A 22,827-nucleotide genomic window follows, 5' to 3' on the forward strand; every position below is an offset into this window, starting at 1 on the left:
GCATTGACAGGTGAACTAATTGATTCCAGAACATTGTGTTTAAAGCATCACAAGTCTAAGAACTCCAAATGTTAACAACGTTCGACCAAAGAAAAGAAGTTTAAGAGCTAATTTTCATCTATGTTTAAAGACTAATTTCAGGTATGCAATTCACAGTCGTTTGTTTGTTTTGTATCCGACGAATAAACGCTTGAAATCCAGAAAGCCTACTAGACAGTTATTTATTTATTTCTACAAATATTGATTGAAATACCCCCAACATAACCTCGCACGGTGGATCATATTTGGTTGTATTTAATTGTTTTAAGAAGAACTAACCATCATACGATAAAGTTAAACTTGTTATTTTCCACTTATGAAATATGTACGTTATAATCGCACACTTTCGATGATAAAATAGCAAACTGCACAAGGTTAAAACACTGTATTCCGCGACTATCATGTACCTTTTCACTACATAAGCTTAATCAAAAGTACGCAAAACTATTATGACTTGAAATTCATACCTAAAGCGCGTGTTATGTGGCCATTAACAATATATCATTAACCTGAACAAAGAGGATCATATAACTTGAATGACAAAGGAAATGACATGAAAGCACAATCCGCTTACTGAACTCATATGCCAGCCAGTCATTGCAGTTTCATGTAAAGAATATTATGGAAGTAATTTAAGTGTTATGACAGGTTTATCAGTCGTGTAACACTGTGTTAAGTCGTGTCATTATTGAACCAACGCATGATGTTTAATTTTTCTTTTTTAATTAAAACATTATTTATAATGTTTAAACGTATTGACAAATCATACATATATCATATTCCGCTATAAATATATTCTAGTTACATCAGATATTTATATAATCCAACATTCACGTCCCTAATTGTTTAAACTATTCCACAAGTAATGGTATGAATGTTGCAATCTCAAAAAATACTTTTAAACAATAAAGAAAAACCAAGGAAACTTAGGAAAAGAATACAGTTTGCATAGTCATCAAAAACAATACGTAATCAGAAGGATCTGCTTTGCAATACAAAAAGCGGATCCAGTAACTCAGAATGGTATGAATTAATGTTTATGTGTATTATTCCTTTTATTTATGAATATATTTCCTTTTCTGTATACGAAAATGAGAAATTGTCGTATATTGTCCATGCCCATGTTAAATTCTCCATAAAATCAATGTTATTCGTTAATTTATATTTTTAGAAGTAAAATTCCTTTTTTAATTTGACGATATATTATATTTATTTGGTCTAATATATACAATAATTAATTTAATTAATATACTATTTAATTAATATACTAAATCGTCTTATAACAGTCTAGTTTTTGACATGTTTACAGTTCCATATGGGTGGCACCAGCAGTGAACTCTACGAATTCAGCAATAAACTCTCTGAAAGAACGAGAAAGTAAAAGACCATGGTGAACAGCTTGAACAACGCCAGGACAGTTATCACCATAAACAATGAGAAGCTGGAAGAGGTGACCCGCTGGAAGAGGTGACCCGCTTCCAGTACTTGGGAGCAACCTGTCGAAGGATGGCACCAGTACCGCTGAAGTCCGAATAAGAATCGCCAAGGCGACCATAGCGATGGCCATACTGATTCCAAGAGCCCCATCAGCTCCCCGCTGCAAGGCCCTCGTACTTTCCACCCTGCGGTACGGCAGCGAGACCTGGACGCTTCATGCGGACACAGAACGCAGGATACAAGCCTTGAATGAAGTTTGAATATCCCTATAATATTTAACTAACGTTTTCTAATTTAAACCATAACCCTTAATGTCGGAGATACATATGTTCTTGCATTGACCATCTCAAGGCGGTGGCCTCAATTTTATTAATGGTTTTGTGTATTTTACATGTGTTTGTCCTGCTTATAGGGATAGTGTTTGTGATGTGTTCTGGCAGCATGTTAGTTGTAATAAAAAGTACCTCGTCTCTCCTACTGAAGCAGCTGTAATGCGAGTTAGTTAATACTTGTAATTAATAGCGTTGATGGACAAGAAAGCAATAGTTGAAAGCGGTTTCGTCATATTGGCTCAGCTTCGGCACTGCTATTTATAGATTCTTCTTAAAAGGGATCTTTTCACGTTTTGGTTAATTGACAAAAGTTGTTTAAGTTTCGCAAGTTTTCATTTTAGTTATGATATTTGTGAGGAAACAGTAATACTAAACATTTACCATGGTCTAATACAGCCATTATATGCAACTTTTGACGATTTAAAAACCTGAAAATTATAAAGCGTTGCAACGCGAAACGATTGAAAAATTTGGAGAATTCTGTTGTTGTCGTTTAATTTTGTGAAACTGCAAAGATTGCTTATATAAACTATAAAATATGTCTCTTATACATACTTGGCAGGATGGCCTAGCGGTCTAATTGGTTTTTACTTCAGGACTCCGGGGGTCACTGGTTCGAGCCCTGCTGCCGCTACTTTTTTTCATTTTTTAAATTTTATTCTTGATGTTTTACTGGAGCTTTTCAGATCCAATGTTAACATTTATCAATATAAAGCATTTAATGACAAACTTCAAAACATGCCAAAATCTGTGAAAAGGACCCTTTAAAGTTAAACATTTTCGAATAAATGTAACCGTCGTATCTTGAATTCGCAAAAAAGAATGCTAATTCAAAAATGAACCCAACTACATAATGATAGGTTACAAATTAGCTCACAAAAACTGAGATAATAAAACAAATTATATCATGTTCACGAAATGTTTTTTTTAGATTAAAAGAATACAAATGGTCATGCTTGAGTTCGAATTAAAATGTAAATGTTTTAATTATAAATTAAAACGGAGTTTGTGTTTGCTTTTCCTGCTTAAAGTCGACATGTGATTTACATTTCTTGTTTGCACCAAGCGAACAAAATATCAAACCGCTATTACAATACGGTTGCGATAAGGCATTATCAAGTTAATAGGGTAATGCAGTGATAAATCACGCAGCAGTTGTAGATGCATAATTGTTTGATTAATGAAAGTACCAAACTTTATGTGGAGTCTTTTAATCTTTTTGTGCTTAAAAGTGACGATGCGATTGATATTCATCAATACTAAATTAAACAAAAAAGGTTTCAAATATGTTACTTTTAACAAATAGATGGATCTTAACATTTTATTTTTAATTATGTTTTTTGTGAATACAGTCTTTTTTATGAGACACAGAGTAACTGTGAAATGTGGAGCAAAAGGCTATTTTGCTTTAGGTCTTTCCCCTACTATGTATGCCACTTGCTAAAAATATTTGTTGATAATTCCAGTTGCTGATATAGACAGTTTAAGACAATGCCACTTGCTAACAATATTTGCTCATAATTCCAGTGGCTGATATAGACACTCCCACTTGCTAACAATATTTGCTCATACTTCCAGTGGCTGATATAGACAGTTAAAGACAATGCCACTAGACAATATTTGCTCATAATTCTAGTTGCTGATATAGACCATGGTTCAAACAGAAATCTCAAACCTAAATTCAAGCACTTTTCAAGGACTTTTCAAGGCCAAATTTTCATTTTCAAGGCCGAGAACCGTACGTTAGTTTCCTTTAAAAACTGCATTTTCAAACCAGATTAACATAGTAAATATCTTTTTTTTTATTTGCTCAAACACATTACACTTATTCCACAATAACTCATACATGTTATTTCTAGTTATTACATAGAAATACAGGTTATCCATCCATAACTCAATGAGTCTCACATATGTACAGTACAGCCAACGCGGCACAAACATAATCCGCGGCTACACCACGGCCAGATTATTAGTACGCGGCCGCCGAATCGTGTGTTCACGCGGCGTATCGCCGTGGCAATCGGCATCGATCCGCGCAACGACGCAGAGTCTGTATTAACCTCGCGTACTTTCGCGGAGTTAATCCGCCGCATACGTACGCGGCGGATCGAGTGAAAAGTTATCCACCTACATGTACATACATGTATGGGAAGCGTATAATAAATTACACGCAACTGTTAATGTTTCGTTCGATTATCATTATTAAATTTGTAATCCGTAACACACTTCCGAATTTTAATGCTAACGCGAACTTTAGCAAATTCTAGCGTCAAATAAACAGTGCTAAAATACCATTTGTTTCATAAAAAGCGCGCGAAAATTATGCAGACATGTAGAACGTCGTTTGGAAAGTTTGGGTGTATTTTGTGTTGTATAAATACATGAACATCACATCACGCGTAAATCGCGTGTTCAGTTGAAAAAAAAGCCCCGATTAGACGTTATTTCATCATCTCTATAAATAGTAACACATGCCAAAATGTATTTGATACTTAAGGAAATATCGAGAATGTTTGTGTATCGTAAATATTTACCAGCATTTGCTTTAAAACTGGAATATACAGAATTATCGGGTAATTAGTAGCGATATAAACTGTATAATATGAACAAAATAAAACATGTTTACATACACATATTCAAACAATAGTTATAATAAGCTGATAATTAACAAAACAACAAATACGTCCTCACCGTCTTGATTATTGATGTGGCTTCAAACAGCTAATTTTCTCAGCTTAAATATAATAGCAAAATCAACATGCAATTAATTTATAAATCCACCATATGCTGGAGCCTTATCACTTGTATGTGCGAAAACATAATTACGTGACATTGTTTATGTGTGAAATACATACACTACGGGCGGGAAACAAACTTAATTGGCCAGACACATTAACTATGCTTACATGTTTATGCTAATACACTCCGCGCACAATAAATTTATTATGATTTTAATTATTATTATAATTGTTCTTTCAAAATTTGTTTACTACATGTAACTAAAAATTTTAAAATATTTTTTATTTCATGATGCGCATCGACTCGGCATCATGTCGCGGATCGCGGCATGCCTCGGCGGACAGATGCGAAGTTTCGCAGCGAAATGCGACTTGCCGCCGCATACTGACGCGGCATCGACTCATTTAGCCTTGCCGCCGCGGATCGCGAAATACGTTTGTTCAGCATTGGCTGTACTGTATTTACTTTTAAAAGTTATTACATACAAACACATTGTCTTTTTCCATGCTCACATCAAGCAGACTAGTTCATTACATTTAAACAGCAGTCAGTTACTATAACATTTTGTCTTTAACAGAATTGATTTCCTTTTTCAGTTCTTCCAGCTCTCTCCTCTTATTCAGTTAACCACCCTGGTTTGAAAGGACACTTCTCCATCCCTGCGATTTTACTCGCAAAAATTGATCACAATGGAGAACCTCTGACGTAGTACACATAATCTGTGACGTGTACACATAACGTTTCGTACTAAATAGTGTACAAAACTTATATTTCGTATTCAACTTTTTTGCGCGAAGGAATTTATGATAAATTTTCATAATATTTCTCTTAAGAACGATTTAAGTAAAATAATTAAAGCGATGATAAAAGTAATTTTGAGCATAAAAAAAACATTTTCAAGGCTTTTTTACATGAAATAAGCACTTTTCAAGCACTTTTTCAAGGCCAACCTTTGTTCAAGGGCTTTTCAAGCCTTGGACTCGTTTTCAAGCACTTTTCAAGCCCTGTGCGAACCCTGTAGACACTTACAGACAATGCCACTTGCTAACAATATTTGCTCATAATTCCAGTTGCTGATATAGACACTTGAAGACAAAGCCACTTGCTAACAATATTTGCTCATAATTCCAGTTGCTGATATAGACACTTGAAGACAAAGCCACTTGCTAACAATATTTGCTCATAATTCTAGTTGCTGATATAGACACTTGAAGACAAAACACGCCAATTGTAACATTACAGAGATATACATTAGCATAGAAAGGGCAGAATTAGTGTTTATTACAAAATTTAATTAGTTTATGGCTCTTAACATCTGATACAGAATTAATAAAAAAATAAATGGATATATTGTTTAAAGTCACTTTATTTCCAGAAAATATTTTAAGTGTAACAAAAAAATCACATTACACAACATGGTCGCCAGTGCGAGCAACACCATAAGTAGCTGGTCGCGGGACATTACGGCAGGAGAAATCCATATCACAGCCTGTGCACAGTACCAGATATGAGGTACAAATAAGGTGAGCCACCCTCTGGAGAAACTGGGCTTAATGCAAGTGTGTAAAATGACGTACAAGATTAGAGCAGTGCTCACAGGCTATTTAGGGACGACATTTTCCGCTTATATAAAATTTATCATAAATAGGAAGTATTTTCTGAAGAGAAGTCCAGTTTAGACAAAAAGTGTCGTCCCTGATTTGACTGTGCGGACTGCACAGGCCAATCTGGGACGGAAGTTTGCGCACATGCATTAAGACCAGTTTCCTCAGAATGATGTTCAGTTATAGGTTCTGCATCACATACACCCTCAACTATCATCAGGGGGCATCAAAGTTCTGTAGGCAGACGATACGGTGTGGCTCTACGTGTTCCCTACACAGAGGACATTCAGCCTAGAACAGAAACATACTTGATAGACTGGGTGCCGATCTGTCGCTGAAATAGTTCTTTTGTAGTAGTGGTAATGCAGCTACTTACATACAATTTTAACTCAGATGCTTTAAAATACAGTGACGGTGAATATATTGCAATAATAACAATAACCACCTGAGACTCGTAAAAGCCTAGCCTAACTTCTAATAGTAAACAGACCTTGATCACTTGTACCACCTCTAATGGTAAATAAACCTTGGTCTATTGTACAACTTCTTATGGTAAATAAACTAAAATCCTAGAAATGTATATGGTTCAAGAAACTATTTCCTACAAACCTAAGCATCCTTGAACTATGATCACAGATACAAATGTCCTAAACCTTAAATCCTATAAACCAATATCCAACAATCCTTACAATCCTAGAACTTTATATGGTTACTGAAACCAATCTCCTACAAACCAAAAATCGAAAAAACCAATATCCTACAAACCAAAAAATCCTAAAACTGAATATGTCCTAGAAACCTTATATCCTAGAAATGAATCAACAATGCCTCTGTACCTTGGTCGCGCACCAGTCGTGTATGCAGCTCCAGCAGAAGAGGTGGCCACAGGGGGTCACGGAGCTACGTGACCTCTCACCCAGACACAGGGCACACTTCCTGCCTGGGGACACCTGACCTCCCACCTCTGAACTAAGTAAGGGATATAAATAGATTTTGTAGCATTCTGGGAAAACCGGCCTTAATGCATGTATGTAAAGTGTCTATCCATATTTGCCTGTGCAGCATGCACAGGCTTATCAGGGACAACACTTTCCACATTGACTGGAGTTTTGTTTAAAAAAGACTTCCTTTTAAACAACAAATTTCATAACAGCAGAAAGTGTCGTCCCTTATCTGGAACTTTATGCACATGCGTTAAGCCATGTTTTCCCAGACTGTAGCTTGTTTAGTAGCATTCTGCTATAGGTATAGAATATTCAAGAGTAATGGGTTTTATTCACTAGAAGCAATTAAGTAGAAGTTAAGCTTGTCTTGTTATTAAATTTTGTTGAAAACTATCAGGGATGATACTTTTCCTTAAGACTGGATTTTTTGTTGAAAAGATTGGTAAAAAATATATAACAGCTGAAAGTGTTGAACATGATGAGCCTGTGCAGACTGCACTGGCTAATCTGGGATGACACTTTACACATGTGCATTAAGCCCTGTTTTCACAGAGTGTGGCTCATTAAGTAGCATTCTGCTTTAAGTATTTCATATTCAAGAGTTTTTTCCTAAATTTGTCTAAAAAACATCATTCATTAATGTTTTTACAAATGGTGTCAAAGGATATTGCTATATATTTTACAATAAAAATATTTAAGCAAGACTATTGCCAAGCAATAAAAGCAACCAGAATTCTTGACGTCGGAACAAAATGAAATGACGTGCATAATCTCCATATTGGCATCTATCCATGTTTCAAGTTTCATTAAAAAATATATGAAGAACTTTTAAAGTTATTGCAGGATCCACCATTTTCAGCAAAATTTCTAGTATATTTGTTGCCATAGCAATTAGAATTCTTGACGTAGAAACAAAATGAAATGATGTGCATAATCTCCTTATTGCCATCTGTCCATGTTTAAAGTTTCATGAAAAAATATGAAAAACTTTTAAAGTTATCGCAGGATCCAGAAAAAAGTGACAGACTGACACACACACAGAGCGCAAACCATAAGTCCCTCTCCGGTTTCACCAGTAGGGGACTAAAAAGAAGGACAATGTAAGGGTTAAAATTAGAATTATAAAATGGATGTTGAAGTATTTTATACTTATTCAGAATATTCAATGAAACAATACAGTAACTTGAATATCCATTGACTCAACACTAAATTTTCACAGACACAGTCATTGATTAAAGTGTATGGCTGAAAATATATCTTATATGCACGCTCAATTGAAAATTTTTTCCACAACTGTAGAGCAAAAGTACTTACTGGGTATCACTTCCTCCTATCAGGCCGGCTCCTTTTCTGTACGTCTGCTGCAAGTATGCCCTGGTTCCCAGCAATGCAGACCCCGCAAGCTGGGCAAGGGTCAGCCAGCCTAGAATTCGGAAACTCTTGCTCACTGAATCATCAGACACCCTCTGTGCACCACCTGTGTACTGCAACTAGCAAAGTATGGGGGAAACATTAGGTTTTTTTTGTTTTTGTTTGTTGTATTTTGTCAATGTTAACATTATTTAGAGTTTGTTTTTTTTTTTGTTTTGTTTTTTTTAAGTAGTATTTTTGTTGGTGTTAACAATATTTTAGCTAAATGCTAGTAATGGCAGTCTATAACCCAATCTTAACTTTTCCAATAGAAAGCTTAGCCCATCGAAGTGGAAAACCAGTACTAAGTGCATGTATATATGAAATTGTCTTTTCCTGGTTGAATAAGAGGTACAGTGAGAATTGCCTTTGTAACTTATTTTAAGATGTTAGATCAAACCCAAATATTATAAAGTTATGTGTCTATATGTCAGGTTAAAGCAAAGTACAAATGTAAACTATAATCTCCATACATAATAACAAATTGTGTCAGAAAAAAACATGGCCGTATGTTTATTAGTCCATTACTATACCCAATCCTCCACATATAGCAGTAAATTTCTCTGTAACTGGTAGTAATGTTTTTTAATGTTGCAAAACTTGTCATTATACCTCAAAAGCACAATTAATTTTTGAGAGAGTTTCATGTTGATTTCACTTTAATATTATATCAAGAGTTTCACAAGCGTTGAAGTCATGTAACAGACACTGATTATGCTGCAATGTTGTTTTTTTCCCTGAGCAAAATCAATTTCAAAATTGACTCAGGTGTCATAAGAAAATAATGCACTGAGCATGTAGATAGAAATTTGGTAAAACAAGACGTCGAAGAGCATTTATTTAATTTCACAAATTCCAGTACTTACATATTGCACTCCATTGAATCGCTTTGCAAGTTGATAGAACATTCCTTGCATGTAGAACACAGCCATGTGCAGTCTGTGTGTGTAAAGGACCAGGTCCCTAGCAATGGGAATGCACTTCAGGAGAAACTCCCTGGTTGCTATGGGGACCTCCTGGAGACCATGTGACTGCAGCCTCCTCTCCAGCCAGTCTAGACCCTTGCGTACGGTGTACGGTATCAACACGTGGAAGAGTACCATAGTGAGGCGACGCTGCAATTAATCACCTTGTTCTTAAAACTTCTTATACATCCACAAACAAGTGTATATCTTATTTTCAAACTAGCAAAATTACAGTTCTGGCTAGGAAAAATGCTTCACACATTTGTTTGTTTATTTATAATTATCCATTGAAATATGCGCAAAAAAAATCTAATTTTTGTTAAGTTTTTTTATTGATAATTTAAGACAAAACATGGATTACCTTCCAACATTCAACTACCCCCAAAATTCCCCTCAGAAAAGGCATTTTGTTGTTTTGTTGAGATTGGGAATGGCCCAAAATCAAAACAAACAAGAACACTACATAAGATGAATTGTAGTCTTTAATATAATTCATTCAGCAAATTAAATTATAAACAGATGAGTAACAAGAACTTATTATTGAGATTATTACTGTATCAGATTTTACATTATTATCCCCCTACCAGTATAGAGGGTACATGTCTTCTGGAAGAGTCCACCTGGATAATGTTCACATACTCCTCACCTATGGTCTGGAAACCTGAAACACATACATACGAAATATTAAGCTAGCCAATTGTTCCATGTGTTTGTATCAGTCGAGTGGCTTGCGTGATGAAGTATCTCAGGAGTGTGATACAAAATAGCGCAAGCCACAAGACGGGAATTATTTCTGTGCAGTTGTATTTTACCGATTGATACAACTTGTATTTTTTTGGAACATAAATCAGGTATATAATAAATACCAGATATTCCTTTATAAATCCACATGCACAGGCACTACGACTGCTTTCATCCCAAACAATGTTGAACAATTGAAGTTAATGTTCAATACCATGACTTTAGAAATAGTTTGACATATCTTTATGAAACCCTACACTTGAAGACTTTTCTAAAGCCACACTTTTCAAACTTGAATATCTCAGTTATAACCTAAGATTTTGAATAAATATTTCACATGTGATCATTTGACTACATTCTGGGCAAGCTCAGTATAAAATCATTCATCCGTGATGATCGGACGCTTTAGAACATGGGGTGAGTAAGGTTTCATTATTTTTCACGTGAAAATGGTAAAACACGATACTATTCTAAATTTATTTCAATTTCATCAATTTAACTGGCTGCTTACACAAGGAAAACATATACCGGGTAATTAATTTTTAGAAATGCATGGTTCATATGAATATTTAGAAGCGCAACAGCATGGCAAATTGCAGGCTACCTACATCAGGTGCTAAAACGTGCGATCTTCACAGATGAATGATTTTATGGCTAGCTTGCACAGAATGTAATCAAATGATCACATGTACAAATTTACATAAAAATCTTAACTCATAAGTGATGTATTCAAGATAGAAAAGTTTTGCATTAGAAAAGTCTCTATTACAGATGCTGGTAGCCTGCAAAAATGACAAAATAAGCACTTGCGCTCCAAAATATTCATATGATCCACACATTTTTATAATTAATTTTATGTTCTCCTGGTGTAAGAACCCACCTAAAATGATGAAATCGTTGTTTTTAAAGAATAATATCGTGTTTCACCATGTCCACGTGCAAAAAAAGTTTAACCAAACATACATCACGTGCTCAAGCATTCGATCGTCACGGGTGGCTAATTATATCATCGGCTTGTTTAAAATGTAATCAAATGTAAAATGTTGAATAATAATCTTAAATCATAACTAAGATATAGAACTTTGAAATGTGTTGCGTTAGAAAAGTCTCCAAGTGTATGTTATGATAAATGATCACTTGTTTAAAAGATTATGCAATATCAATGCTTAATCAGTATTGAAGAAGAAGCCAGATCAGCCAGCTTGGTCACCCTCTTAAAAAAACAAACAAGAAAAATCCAAATCTGTTTCCCAACAGAATGGCAGTCATCTTTAAAACAAGAGCTGTCTCCATAGGATGACATATGCCCCCAAAAACGCTTTGATAGAAGTTATGAGCCTTTTTCGAAACCTCACCGCATTTTTCAAAACCTAAACGCGGACCTAAGTTCAAGGTCAAAGGGTTCAAAGTTTGTGTGCGTATGGAAAGGCCTTGTCCATCTACACATGCATACCAAATATGAATGTTACATCTGAAGCAACATAGAAGTTATGAGCATTTTTCGAAACCTAAACGCAAAGTGTGACGGACAGACGGACAGATGGACGGACAGTGCGATTACTATATGCCCTCATTCGGGGGCATATAAAACAAATTAAAACAAGATGTGTTTGTGAAACACAATGTCCCCCTATATGACGTTTGACCTTGTAGGATGACCTTGACCTTGACCCTTCACCACTCAAAATGTGCAGCTCCATGAGATACACATGCATTTCAAATATAAAATTGCTAGCTTCAATATTGCAGAAGTGACATTACATGAGCAATTTTGACCCATATATTTGACCTTGAAGGATGACCTTGACCTTTCACCACTCAAAATGTGCAGCTCCATGAGATACACATGCATGCCAAATATCAAGTTGCTATCTTCAATATTGCAAAAGTATTCATAAAATTAGCGATTTGGGCCACATATATTTGACCTCTGACCTTGGAGGATGACCTTGACCTTAACCTTTCACCACTCAAAATTTGCAACTCCATGAGATACACATGCATGCCAAATATCAAGTTGCTATCTTCAATATTGCAAAAGTACTCATAAAATGAGCGATTTTGGCCACATACATTTGACATCTGACCTTGAAGGATGACATTGACCTTGACCTTTCACCACTCAAATTGTGCACCTCCATGAGATACACATGCATGCCAAATATCAAGTTGCTATCTTGAATATTGAACTACTGCAAAAGTGTACATTAAATGAGCGATTTTGACCCATATATTTGACCTTTGACCTTGAAGGATGACCTTGACCTTTCACCACTCAAAATGTGCAGCTCCATGAGATACATATGCATGCCAAATATCAAGTTCCTATCTTCAATATTGCAAAAGTTATTGCAAATGTTAAAGTTGGCGCAAACCAACCAACCAACAGACCAACCAACAGACCAACAGACAGGGCAAAAACAATTTGTCCCCCACTACGATAGTGGGGGACAAAATTATAATTTTTAAGACATGAACAAGATTATTGGTTCTAATCAGATAGTCAACAAAACACTCACGAGAGTTAGCAAGTCTATACAAATACAATAATAAATTTGTGATTGCACTAAGGGTAAGAGGGGCAGTCAATGCAAATTGATATTCACTGATTAGGCTAAGCATAGATTCGATGCGTTTTCCTGTCAGTGGATCTCAGATCTTATTCGTACTGCAGTTAAGGTATGTTTTTGTAATAGGATAATCTGTATATGTATGAACACAATAACCGAGGCAAATTGGCGTAAATAAAACTCCATCATGCAAAATATTTGATGTTTTGTAACAACTTGGATTTATTTAAATCCTTGATAATATTTATAAAGTAGAGAGCGGACAACATGCTTAATCCTTGAAATGCACTAAGTGACCCCGTGACCTAGTTTTTGACCCGGCATGACCCATATTCGAACTTGACCTAGATATTGTCTGGATACAACTTCTGACCAAGTTTGGTAAAGATCAGATGAAAACTACTTCAATTAGAGAGCGGACACCATGCTAAATCCTTGAAATGCACTAAGTGACCCCGTGACCTAGTTTTTGACCCGGCATGACCCATATTCAAACTTGACCTAGATATTGTCTGGATACAACTTCTGACCAAGTTTGGTAAAGATCAGATGAAAGCTATTTGAATTAGAGAGCGGACACGAAAAGTGTGACCGACCGACCGATGGACAGTGCGAAAACTATATGCCCCCTTTTCTTCGAAATGGGGGCATAAAAAAACATGTTCAGATATTTAAGATGATAGAAGCCGTACCTGATATATATGTGCTCAGATTGATAAGACTCTGCTGACAATACTTGAAATGCGCTTTTGATAATCAGGGCTTAAGAAATGTGCGTTAAGTATCATTTGGAATTTCAAGATCATTCCAGACTAGCCTGTGCAGTACACAGAAGCTTATCAATGACAACACTATCCGCTGTCCTTTAAATGAAAATACAATAAAATCAGAAAGTGTCTTCCTGATGAGCCTGAGTTGTCTGCACAGGCTTATCTGGGATGACACTTTATGACAATGCATTAAGTCACATTTTCCCACAGTGAGGCTCAATTGTATCTGGACTAAACATCAAAATACCAGACTGTTCTGATACTGTTCTTATACTGACCCGAGAGGGTTGTGAGACAGAAGTACCCAAGATCAGCTGCCAGGTCCAGCTCTCTGCGCCACGTAATCCAGGCCCTTGCACCTGCAAAATGTTTGTATGATTATAATACAAAACCTTGAATGTTATAACTACTGAATAAAAATTACTTCTGCAGTGAGATATTGAACTGATTTAATAGATGCATACAAAATAAAGTGGCATATTTTCAAGCATTTATTTTTTCCATAAACAAAAACGAGTATACATACTATTACTATTCATACTGAATAAGATTGTTTACAAAAGACCTTAGTGTTTCACATAAAAATAAAGGCTTTCTAACTACCGAGCAAGCTATGGACAACATCAGCTGACATTTTTCTCAAGTATGTCAGGTAATATTCATCCTTCTGTTGAGATCTTATAATCTCCGCTTTGCCAGCTACTTTAAACATCTGAAAACAAAACTCAAGCGTTTAGTCAATTGTTAAATGCAAAGCCGGCAATAATACATTATTTTAGAACTCATTAGAATGTTGAAAGTTCACCAGTTTGCTATGATTACATATCCTGGATTTATGGATATCATTCCTGGTAGACATAGCAAAATTGCAAGGAATTCATAAATCATAGAACAAAATGTGTCTGAGCAGAGTTCATTTGCACACAATCATGTAACCCAGGTCAATTTTTTTTACTGCTTTACATGTTATCAAAGTAATTTTTGTAATTATTAATGCCTTGGCTGTTGTTCTACAGACTTATTTGTTGCAAAATTTTAATTGATTTTATTGATTTGAGAGGTGACTTTAAGAATATGATTCAAACATTGGTTTTGTGCAGGAATTTAGACAGATGTATTGATCACTACAATATATTTTAAGCATATACTGGTCTAGCATCAATAGCAGAAGATGTTCAATTACACAAAGTTATGTTTATTCTGTTCAATCTTGCCATCCAAGCTTACACTGTGATTCAGAAAACCTTTCATATGAATGCTGTTAAAAATTTATAAAAATACAGCGGTATTTAATTTCGTTTACAATTCGGCGTTAAATTTTGCTTGTGCATATTTGCCCAAATTTAATTAAATAGATTACTAGAGGCCAGCTTTGTGCCCATCATTAATTTGTTTTTCCATGTCTTGGTGTTGTTTTTTTTTTCAAACCAGATGTTATATAAATTGAAAAAAAACATCATTGCAATAATATCATAATGGAATTTTAGCATTTTATATTAATGAAAATAATGTTGTTCTTTTACCAATAAATGGGGACTTTTGTATTAGTTAAATTATAAAAAGAACTAATAATTTGCATTTAAGTACAATTAAACATACAAAAAAGGTATACTCTTCGTTACACATGAAATTTCACAACAAAATTTATTATTTTTCTTATATTTTTGGTGTAGGATAAGGCATTTATGGCAAAAGTAATCATGTGTGTTTATAACAAATTTATTTGGTATTTTCCTTTGGCTTTTGGTCTGTGCCTGGTATAGGTTATGCCTCTAAAAGGCCCCTGTGCCTATCCCATCTGATCTGGTATTTTGTATTTAGAGCATATAATCTAATGAATGAGACGTTTAAAGCGACGTGAAATGTTTATGTACAGACCCAATTAATTTCCTTGTTATATGCATATAAAACAAATTGAGTTATGAGTGATATTTTCGTCTGAATCTTTTGAATTTGACCAATTGAAGCATCATGGTTCCTCTAATCAAGGTTTAAATTGAGTGTAATCAAGATTTGATTTAACTGAATAAATATGTTGGTTTAAGTTGCTGATCCATCCAACAGGAACAACTTATAGTAATGGCGCAAGACTTTTCGTTCTTGAAAATATTTCACAAATTTGAGAAATTGGCAACGCAAAATTTCACTATTCAAGGAATTTAGAGTCTCAAATTTGATGAGTTGGGACTCAATTTTTCACAAAATGTACCTAGTAGATCTATATTTTTAATTATTTTATGCAAGATGAAAATCAAAGCAGTAAGAAAAATGATTTCTGTTGAAGTATTTAACGGTTTAGTGCAAATATTTTAAAGAATTGATTAAATATATAAATGTGACTGTTGGGACATGTTCCATTGCATTAAGACCATTATTTTGTGTGTAATTATGCATATTTTACACTACAATGTAACAAAATTATAATAACAGATGTTTGGGAATCATATGGACCTCAGAGTATTACATTTGGGGTCCATTAAAATTTTGTGGTCTGTGTATAGTAAATCAGCTGTGACTGCTGGGACAAAAAGTTTCTATAGTTAGTATGATGAATTGATAATTCTGAAAGGTAAAAGACCAGTCTTATTCTCTCAATGGCTGTTTAATGCAGACAATGACATGCATGCTTATATTTAGGGTGATGTTAAAGCAACAAGGGCTGTTTGTAAAACATGCATGCCCCCCATATGGGCTCTCCGTTGTAGTGACAGCCATTGTGTGAATATGTTTTTTGTCTCTGTGACCTTGACCTTTGACCTAGTGACCTGAAAATCAATAGGGGTCATATGCCAGTCATGATCAATGTACCTATGAAGTTTCATGATCCTAGGCATAAGCGTTCTTGAGTTATCATCCGGAAACCATTTTACTATTTTGGGTCACCGTGACCTTGACCTTTGAGCTGAAAATCAATAGGGGTCATCTGCCAGCCATTATCAATCTACCTACGAAGTTTCATGATCCTAGGCATAAGCGTTCTTGAGTTATCATCAGGAAACCATTTTACTATTTCGGGTCACTGTGACCTTGACCTTTGACCTAGTGACCTGAAAATCAATAGGGGTCATCTGCGAGTCATGATCAATGTACCTATGAAGTTTCATGATCCTAGGCATAAGCGTTCTTGAGTTATCATCCGGAAACCGTTTTACTATTTCGGGTCACTGTGACCTTGACCTTTGACCTAGTGACCTGAAAATCTATAGGGGTCATCTGCAAGTCATGATCAATCTACCTATCAAGTTTCATGATCCTAGGCCTAAGCGTTCTTGAGTTATCATCCGGAAACCATTTTACTATTTCGGGTCACCGTGACCTTGACCTTTGACCTAGTGACCTCAAAATCAATAGGGGTCATCTGCGAGTCATGATCAATGTACCTATGAAGTTTCATGATCTTAGGCCCAAGCGTTCTTTAGTTATCATCCGATAACCACCTGGTGGACTGACCCACCGACCGACATGTGCAAAGCAATATACCCCCTCTTCTTCGAAGGGGTACATAAAAATAGAGGCACTTTAAACAGCTGTGACTGTTGGGACAAAAACCGTGACTGTTGGGACACATATTCAAGGTCATTTACAGTTGATACTTGTCAGCATATAAGTTTGACTGAAATATGTATACCTCTGTTAGGGTCCTAAGAATAAGTTAAGATAGCCTTTTTCAAAGAAATCTGCAATCGTTGTCAAACAGTGAGCATTAGAAGAGACACACCATCATACCGTGACTGTTGGGACAAATTTGGTGCATTTTAGGACACAAATCTCCAGAATACAGGAAATATTATGACCAAGGTTAGGATACCATCTTAAGATGGTGCCTAATGTCTAGTCAAATAGATAGGTTACATACCTTTATTACATATTGCATGAAACAAACAATGCAGGCAGCTTAAAAGGTATGATGATGCTCTTTTGGCCTCAATTGAGTGTATTTTAAAAAATCACGTAAAATTAGAAAATGCTTGTTTTTTCTCTCGAAAATGATTTTCTGAGAAAGACAGATAGTCTTGCTACAGTATTAATACAAAAATAATTTAATATGATACTAAAAACTCTTTTAACATGCATTTCTTATTTACCAAAAAAATAAATATCACGCTAAAATTGCAGTTTTTTGCAAATTTAGGCAACTTTGAAGTTTCATAATTTCCAAACAAGTTGGCCGATTTATCTGAAATTTTCAACACATAAAGAGTAAAACCTATTCAAATGAAAACATTATTATATTTAAATCAGAATTATGATTCTAAAAAGAAACTTCTCTTAAACATGCTTTCAAAGCCTGACCTCACTGAATGAAGGCTTGTTTTGCTTTAGGCCCTATAACCATATTGTCTTGAGCATTGCAAATTACATGTAATGAAGAAAAGCGTTATAATGGATTGATTTGAGAGTAGGCGGTATAGTACCAGAAAGGCCGTTTACCAAAAAGGCCTTCCCAAAAAGGCCTTCCCAAAAAGGCCGCATAAGTGAACCAAAAAGGCCTCATGGTATACCAGAAAGGCCATACAATATTTTGTATTATCATTGAATAGTTATGCTTAATATAATCATCATATCTATTAAATAGTCATAACTTGTTTATTAGTCTACTTAAAAACCGTTAATTTTATAATCAAAGTCGGCAAAAATATCGCGAATTATCGCATACAGTATGAAGTGTTTGTTAGTCACAATTAATATTTTTCGTTGAGTAATAGATGTTTCAGTTTTTTAATTAAAAGCCGTTAATTTTGTAATCAAAGTCGGCATACTTATCGCCAATAAGCAAGTAGGAAAAATCCTTTTAAGAAAATTTTATTTTTCTCTGAACTCTCTGTTTGCATCTAAAAATGTAACCAATGAGTAATGAAGGTGTAGAAAACTTACGTGGCGGCCAAATTAAGATCCAGAATTATTGAGAAATATATGACCTGTTCATGTGTCAAAGTTGTCTATAGTAGTTGCTTTGTTTTATTCATTATATTGGTATGTATACCGGACTTTATTTGGCGTTTGAAATATAGTGTTTTTATATTGTGTAAATTATACGAATTTCTTCACGTGTAATAATTTGTTGTGTGTTTACATGTATATTGTGTGAGTGTTGTGGTATGAGCATTGTTATAATTGTATAACATAGTTGATGTCCTCAAAAAGAAGCATACACAATATATAGTGTACAACGTTATTTTTTATTACTATGTTAAACAATACGATAAATAAAATAAATATATGCATATGGATTAGTGACTGCTAAAAGACAAATATTAAATATATTTAACATATATAATTAAGTACATAATATATCATTATATACTATCAATTTCCTCTTAAACTATTTTTTTTGCAATTTTTAAAATATAAGAAGTTGAAAGAATTTGCATGTACAAAAAAAACTCGCTAATCAGACCGGGTATCCAAGTGTCAATGGTCATTCACAGTTTGCGGCATCTGTTTTGATAACGGATTAGTAGAACGCTCACATATGGTGTAAAATGACACTTATTGACGCCTATTGATAATTACTTGAGCATTTTAAAAAAGTTTCTTAACTTTAACAATATAAAACTAGCTACATTAAATTCGGAAGACTTAAACCGAAAGAAATAAAAATGCTTTATTCTATGTGATATTATCAAAAATTATAACAGATTGTCTATATTAATACCCATATAATAAGCATAAAAAATATATCAAGTAAAGTTTATAATGTCTTTTTTATTAGCCAACTGCATTCAAATGTCAAATTTTTTTAACGTTGGCCACCTTTGAAAATAAAGTTTTAAATATTCTGTTCTAATTTCTCTATAGAGGACAAACAAGTACAAATTGACACTCGTTTTCTACAGCGTGTTTGTTGCAAAACTTACATTTTCTATTTTCGCGTAGTATCTTATTATAACGACCGCTTTCGATCTCTAATTTATGTGACAAGTATGAGGCGAAAAAATGCACCACCTTTGAGTTCCCGGCCAAGGTCGGTCTAGTGTATGGTGTTGAGCTGGAGTAATTATGAACATGTATATTGCTTAAATGATGTTGTATTTTGTCACGTTCACTGTATATTCTATGTATTTTTTTTGTAAATGTATTTTTTGAAATAAAGAAAATAAAAAAAGTTCATACATGTTTTATGTCTTGCTCCATTTTGATTAAATAGAAAATAGAATTCACATGTTAAACAATATTATTATGTAATTGAAATTAATTGAAATTATGTATATTTTGAAATAAGGAAAATAAAAAAACTTCATACATGATTTATGTCGTACTCCATTTTCAATTAATTGAAATTATTTATATTTTGTAATAAAGAAAATAAAAAAAATCATATATGTTTTATGTCGTACGCCATTTGATTTTATAAAAAATAGAATTCACATGTTTAACAATATTATTATGTAAATTTGTTGTATTTTGTCAGTGTGACTGTATAACGTCTGTAAATGTTTGCTTGTAACTGTATATTTTGTTATATAAATTGTGTGATTGTTCTTGTACATTGACTGTATATATCGTAAATGTATATTTAAACATAAACAACAGATACAGAAAATAATTAACTTCATACCTGTTTTATGACTTATTCCATTTTGATGTATGTGTATTTGTTTGTAAACAAAATTTGAAACCTATAATAACAATAATTGCTTTAAGGACTTTTTGGTTCATTTTTTGGTCTTTTTGGTACGCTTTGGGGTCTTCGGCCTTTTTGGTTTTCGGCCTTTTTGGTGTCGGCCTTTTTGGTTTTCGGCCTTTCTGGACCTAAACCGAGTAGGCCATGGGGCAATATTATTACAGACCACAGCTCTACAATGTACACTACGCGACCCGTGATTTTTGCCGCGATTCTCGCAATCGATGCAACGTGACAAATCGCGGTTTTTCCGAGCGACAAGAAAATTTGGGTGATGTCTCGGCGACCGTCGCGCGATGTATCTCGCTGTTGCGCAATCAGCGAGAATCAGCGCAAATTACCGCAAACCGCCTTGATTCCCCTTTTTAAGCGATTTACGTTGAGAGTTACACTACATTACATGTAACATATATGTATACAATTACATTATACATTGCAATTATAAAGCTGTTGTTGTTGTTGTTCACAATGGGCGTATTAGCTAAAATACTCCTGTTCCGACATGAACTTGATGAAGTAATGTCGGAAGCTTTAACGGCTCCAAATTAATATAACAACGCAGAATGATCATGCAATAATTATTGAACATAACATGTAAACATTATTTAAGTAATTGCATTAGCAGAATGTTTATTAAAACTTACAATCAATTATATTCCAGGCCCTAATACACTACCACTGTTCAAATTCCATATTGTTGCCATATACTAATACATGTAGCGTAGCACTGTGTAAATTGAAAGTTGCATAGTGTTTCGTCATTGGTCGGTTATAAATACCTTGTTTCTCTATACATGGTATTTGATTTAGACGAAACTAATAATTTGGTAATTTACAAGAAATATGATATAAGTTTTCCTTTTAAACTTTAATCTTACCGTGTGTGTTTATTAACGTTATTAATTATGTTAATACTTATTTTTGCATTTCATTAAAAATTATAACGTGTAGCCCTTTTGTTAACAGTGTTTAGCAATATATTCGCGCCTTAAGGCACGGGAAATTGTTTAAGTAATACTTTCATTTAAAGTTTAAATGTAATCGGTAGATTACGTCTAATTATTTGGACTAAATTAAGCTATACTTATTTATTTTCTGTTTCAGGCTCCAATGCGGATAACTCGTGTTACTCGCGTTACTTTCCGAGCGTTGTACATACATTCACAATGCTTGATAAGCCAGAAATCGGAAATACATTACTGTTCTATTTTTAAGTACATGTTATTATGACATTGTGTTATATAATATGTTGTTATTACATCATTGCCTATATATTAAAGCCATTAAACATTATGTTTGTTTTGCTGGAAAAAAAAACGAGTATATCAACGTAGCACTAAGCATTCGCAGAGTTCAATAAATATGATGATGTATAATGTACATGCGTTTCTCTGGGTTTTCACGCCCAAAACAAAAAAAAACAACTCAACATTTGATTATTTATTGTGTACTGTCCAGCGGGTGATAGTGTTTGTTCTAGTGTCTAATTGGCACTCTTTGAACGTGTTCAAACTGTAAAAAGATGTGACAATCACAGAAACAACAAGATGGCGCTGCCAATTAAGTGCGATAATGGATCAAAGGGCATTGACAAAAAATAACAGTTTGTATATATTTTTCGGCGTTTACTCAGATGGTCTCTCACAACAAAAAAACTATACAAGTCAAGGTATTATGTTTTACTTCTATCAGTAACGATACCGATACAGCGTGTTTGATTTGATATGACTTTAAAAGAAATATCAAATTGTTGGCGATATAACTGTTTTAAAAATACCAAAGAAACATTTAACCGAAATCAACAGAATTCAATGTTCTCTGCGCTACGCAGTTTGTATAAAAAATCAATACTTGCACACTCTATACCTTGATCTTGTACATTGCCGCATAATTTTCACGCCCTTTTGTCGGGAAATATACATGATGGCTATATTGGAAGCATTTGTAAACGTCGTGTTAACATTAAAACATCGGAAGTGTGTTTCTGATTATAAATTATTATTCTCATTTGGGAATTTAACCAAACATTTATACTTATGGTATAATTGTTTTGAATTGTATATTAATTTGTTACAACGCTTTACGTGTCGAAAAAATGTTTTGATAATATTATGCATTTATAGCAAAATTTCCAGGAGGAAAACGTTTTTTACATGAAGGCGTATGACGCAACAAAACTTTTTTTTTGTAAGATCGTATTGCATTCGATCTAAATTTAAATACCCTCGTCCAATGAAAGCTGTGTTCCACATTATGCACTGTACTCTTAACATTTCTGAAAAATGGCGTAGTCAAATAGTTGTGATAATGAAATTCTCAAACATATTTACCGACATAAATGTTTAAGATTATTTTTCGTAAGTGATGTTGCAATTATGTTGGATTATTTGATAATTGTGAACATTAGAAAAGCGTTATGTATACAGTTATCGATACGATTCAGTTTATATGCATGAATTGGGGAATCATCGATGTCACCGATATCCACTGCGATCACGGCGAATTGCAGCGAATCACCACAACATTGAGGGGATTTAGCACGAAGATTATCTTGCTCTCGCGCGACGTCAGAGTGACGAGTCACGTGAAATCGCGGTGATTTTACACCCAAAAAGCAAAATTCCCGCCTTGACTCCGCTTATTAGGCAAAA

At 34.3% G+C, this 22,827-nt stretch overlaps 2 protein-coding genes across 16 annotated transcripts in view; one reads left to right on the forward strand and one right to left on the reverse strand.

Moving 5' to 3' along the window:
* LOC127839369 (peroxisome biogenesis factor 10-like) overlaps window positions 1-22,827 on the reverse strand; it is a 169,057-nt gene that overhangs the window by 145,822 nt on the left and 408 nt on the right. Inside the window, exons 2-8 of one of the 7 annotated variants that reach the window (XM_052367745.1) lie at window positions 14,155-14,263; window positions 13,830-13,910; window positions 10,055-10,131; window positions 9,372-9,620; window positions 8,410-8,585; window positions 6,988-7,120; window positions 5,935-6,442 (exon numbers count right to left, since the gene is read on the reverse strand). The exons of 1 other annotated variant lie outside the window; for it this stretch is intronic. In XM_052367745.1, coding sequence (XP_052223705.1) covers window positions 6,368-6,442; window positions 6,988-7,120; window positions 8,410-8,585; window positions 9,372-9,620; window positions 10,055-10,131; window positions 13,830-13,910; window positions 14,155-14,263 — 900 coding nt within the window. In that variant the 3' untranslated portion in view covers window positions 5,935-6,367. Of the gene's footprint in view, window positions 1-5,934; window positions 6,443-6,987; window positions 7,121-8,409; window positions 8,586-9,371; window positions 9,621-10,054; window positions 10,132-13,829; window positions 13,911-14,154; window positions 14,264-22,827 lie in introns of those variants that run through there. 5 more of the 7 variants (XM_052367748.1, XM_052367747.1, XM_052367744.1 and 2 more) reach the window with 5 other exon arrangements.
* LOC127839362 (ZZ-type zinc finger-containing protein 3-like) overlaps window positions 1-22,827 on the forward strand; it is a 166,093-nt gene that overhangs the window by 130,497 nt on the left and 12,769 nt on the right. The gene's annotated exons all lie outside the window — the stretch shown is intronic.

Source organism: Dreissena polymorpha, chromosome 7, assembly GCF_020536995.1.
Source record: "Dreissena polymorpha isolate Duluth1 chromosome 7, UMN_Dpol_1.0, whole genome shotgun sequence".
Classification (NCBI taxonomy): Eukaryota; Metazoa; Mollusca; class Bivalvia; order Myida; family Dreissenidae; genus Dreissena; species Dreissena polymorpha.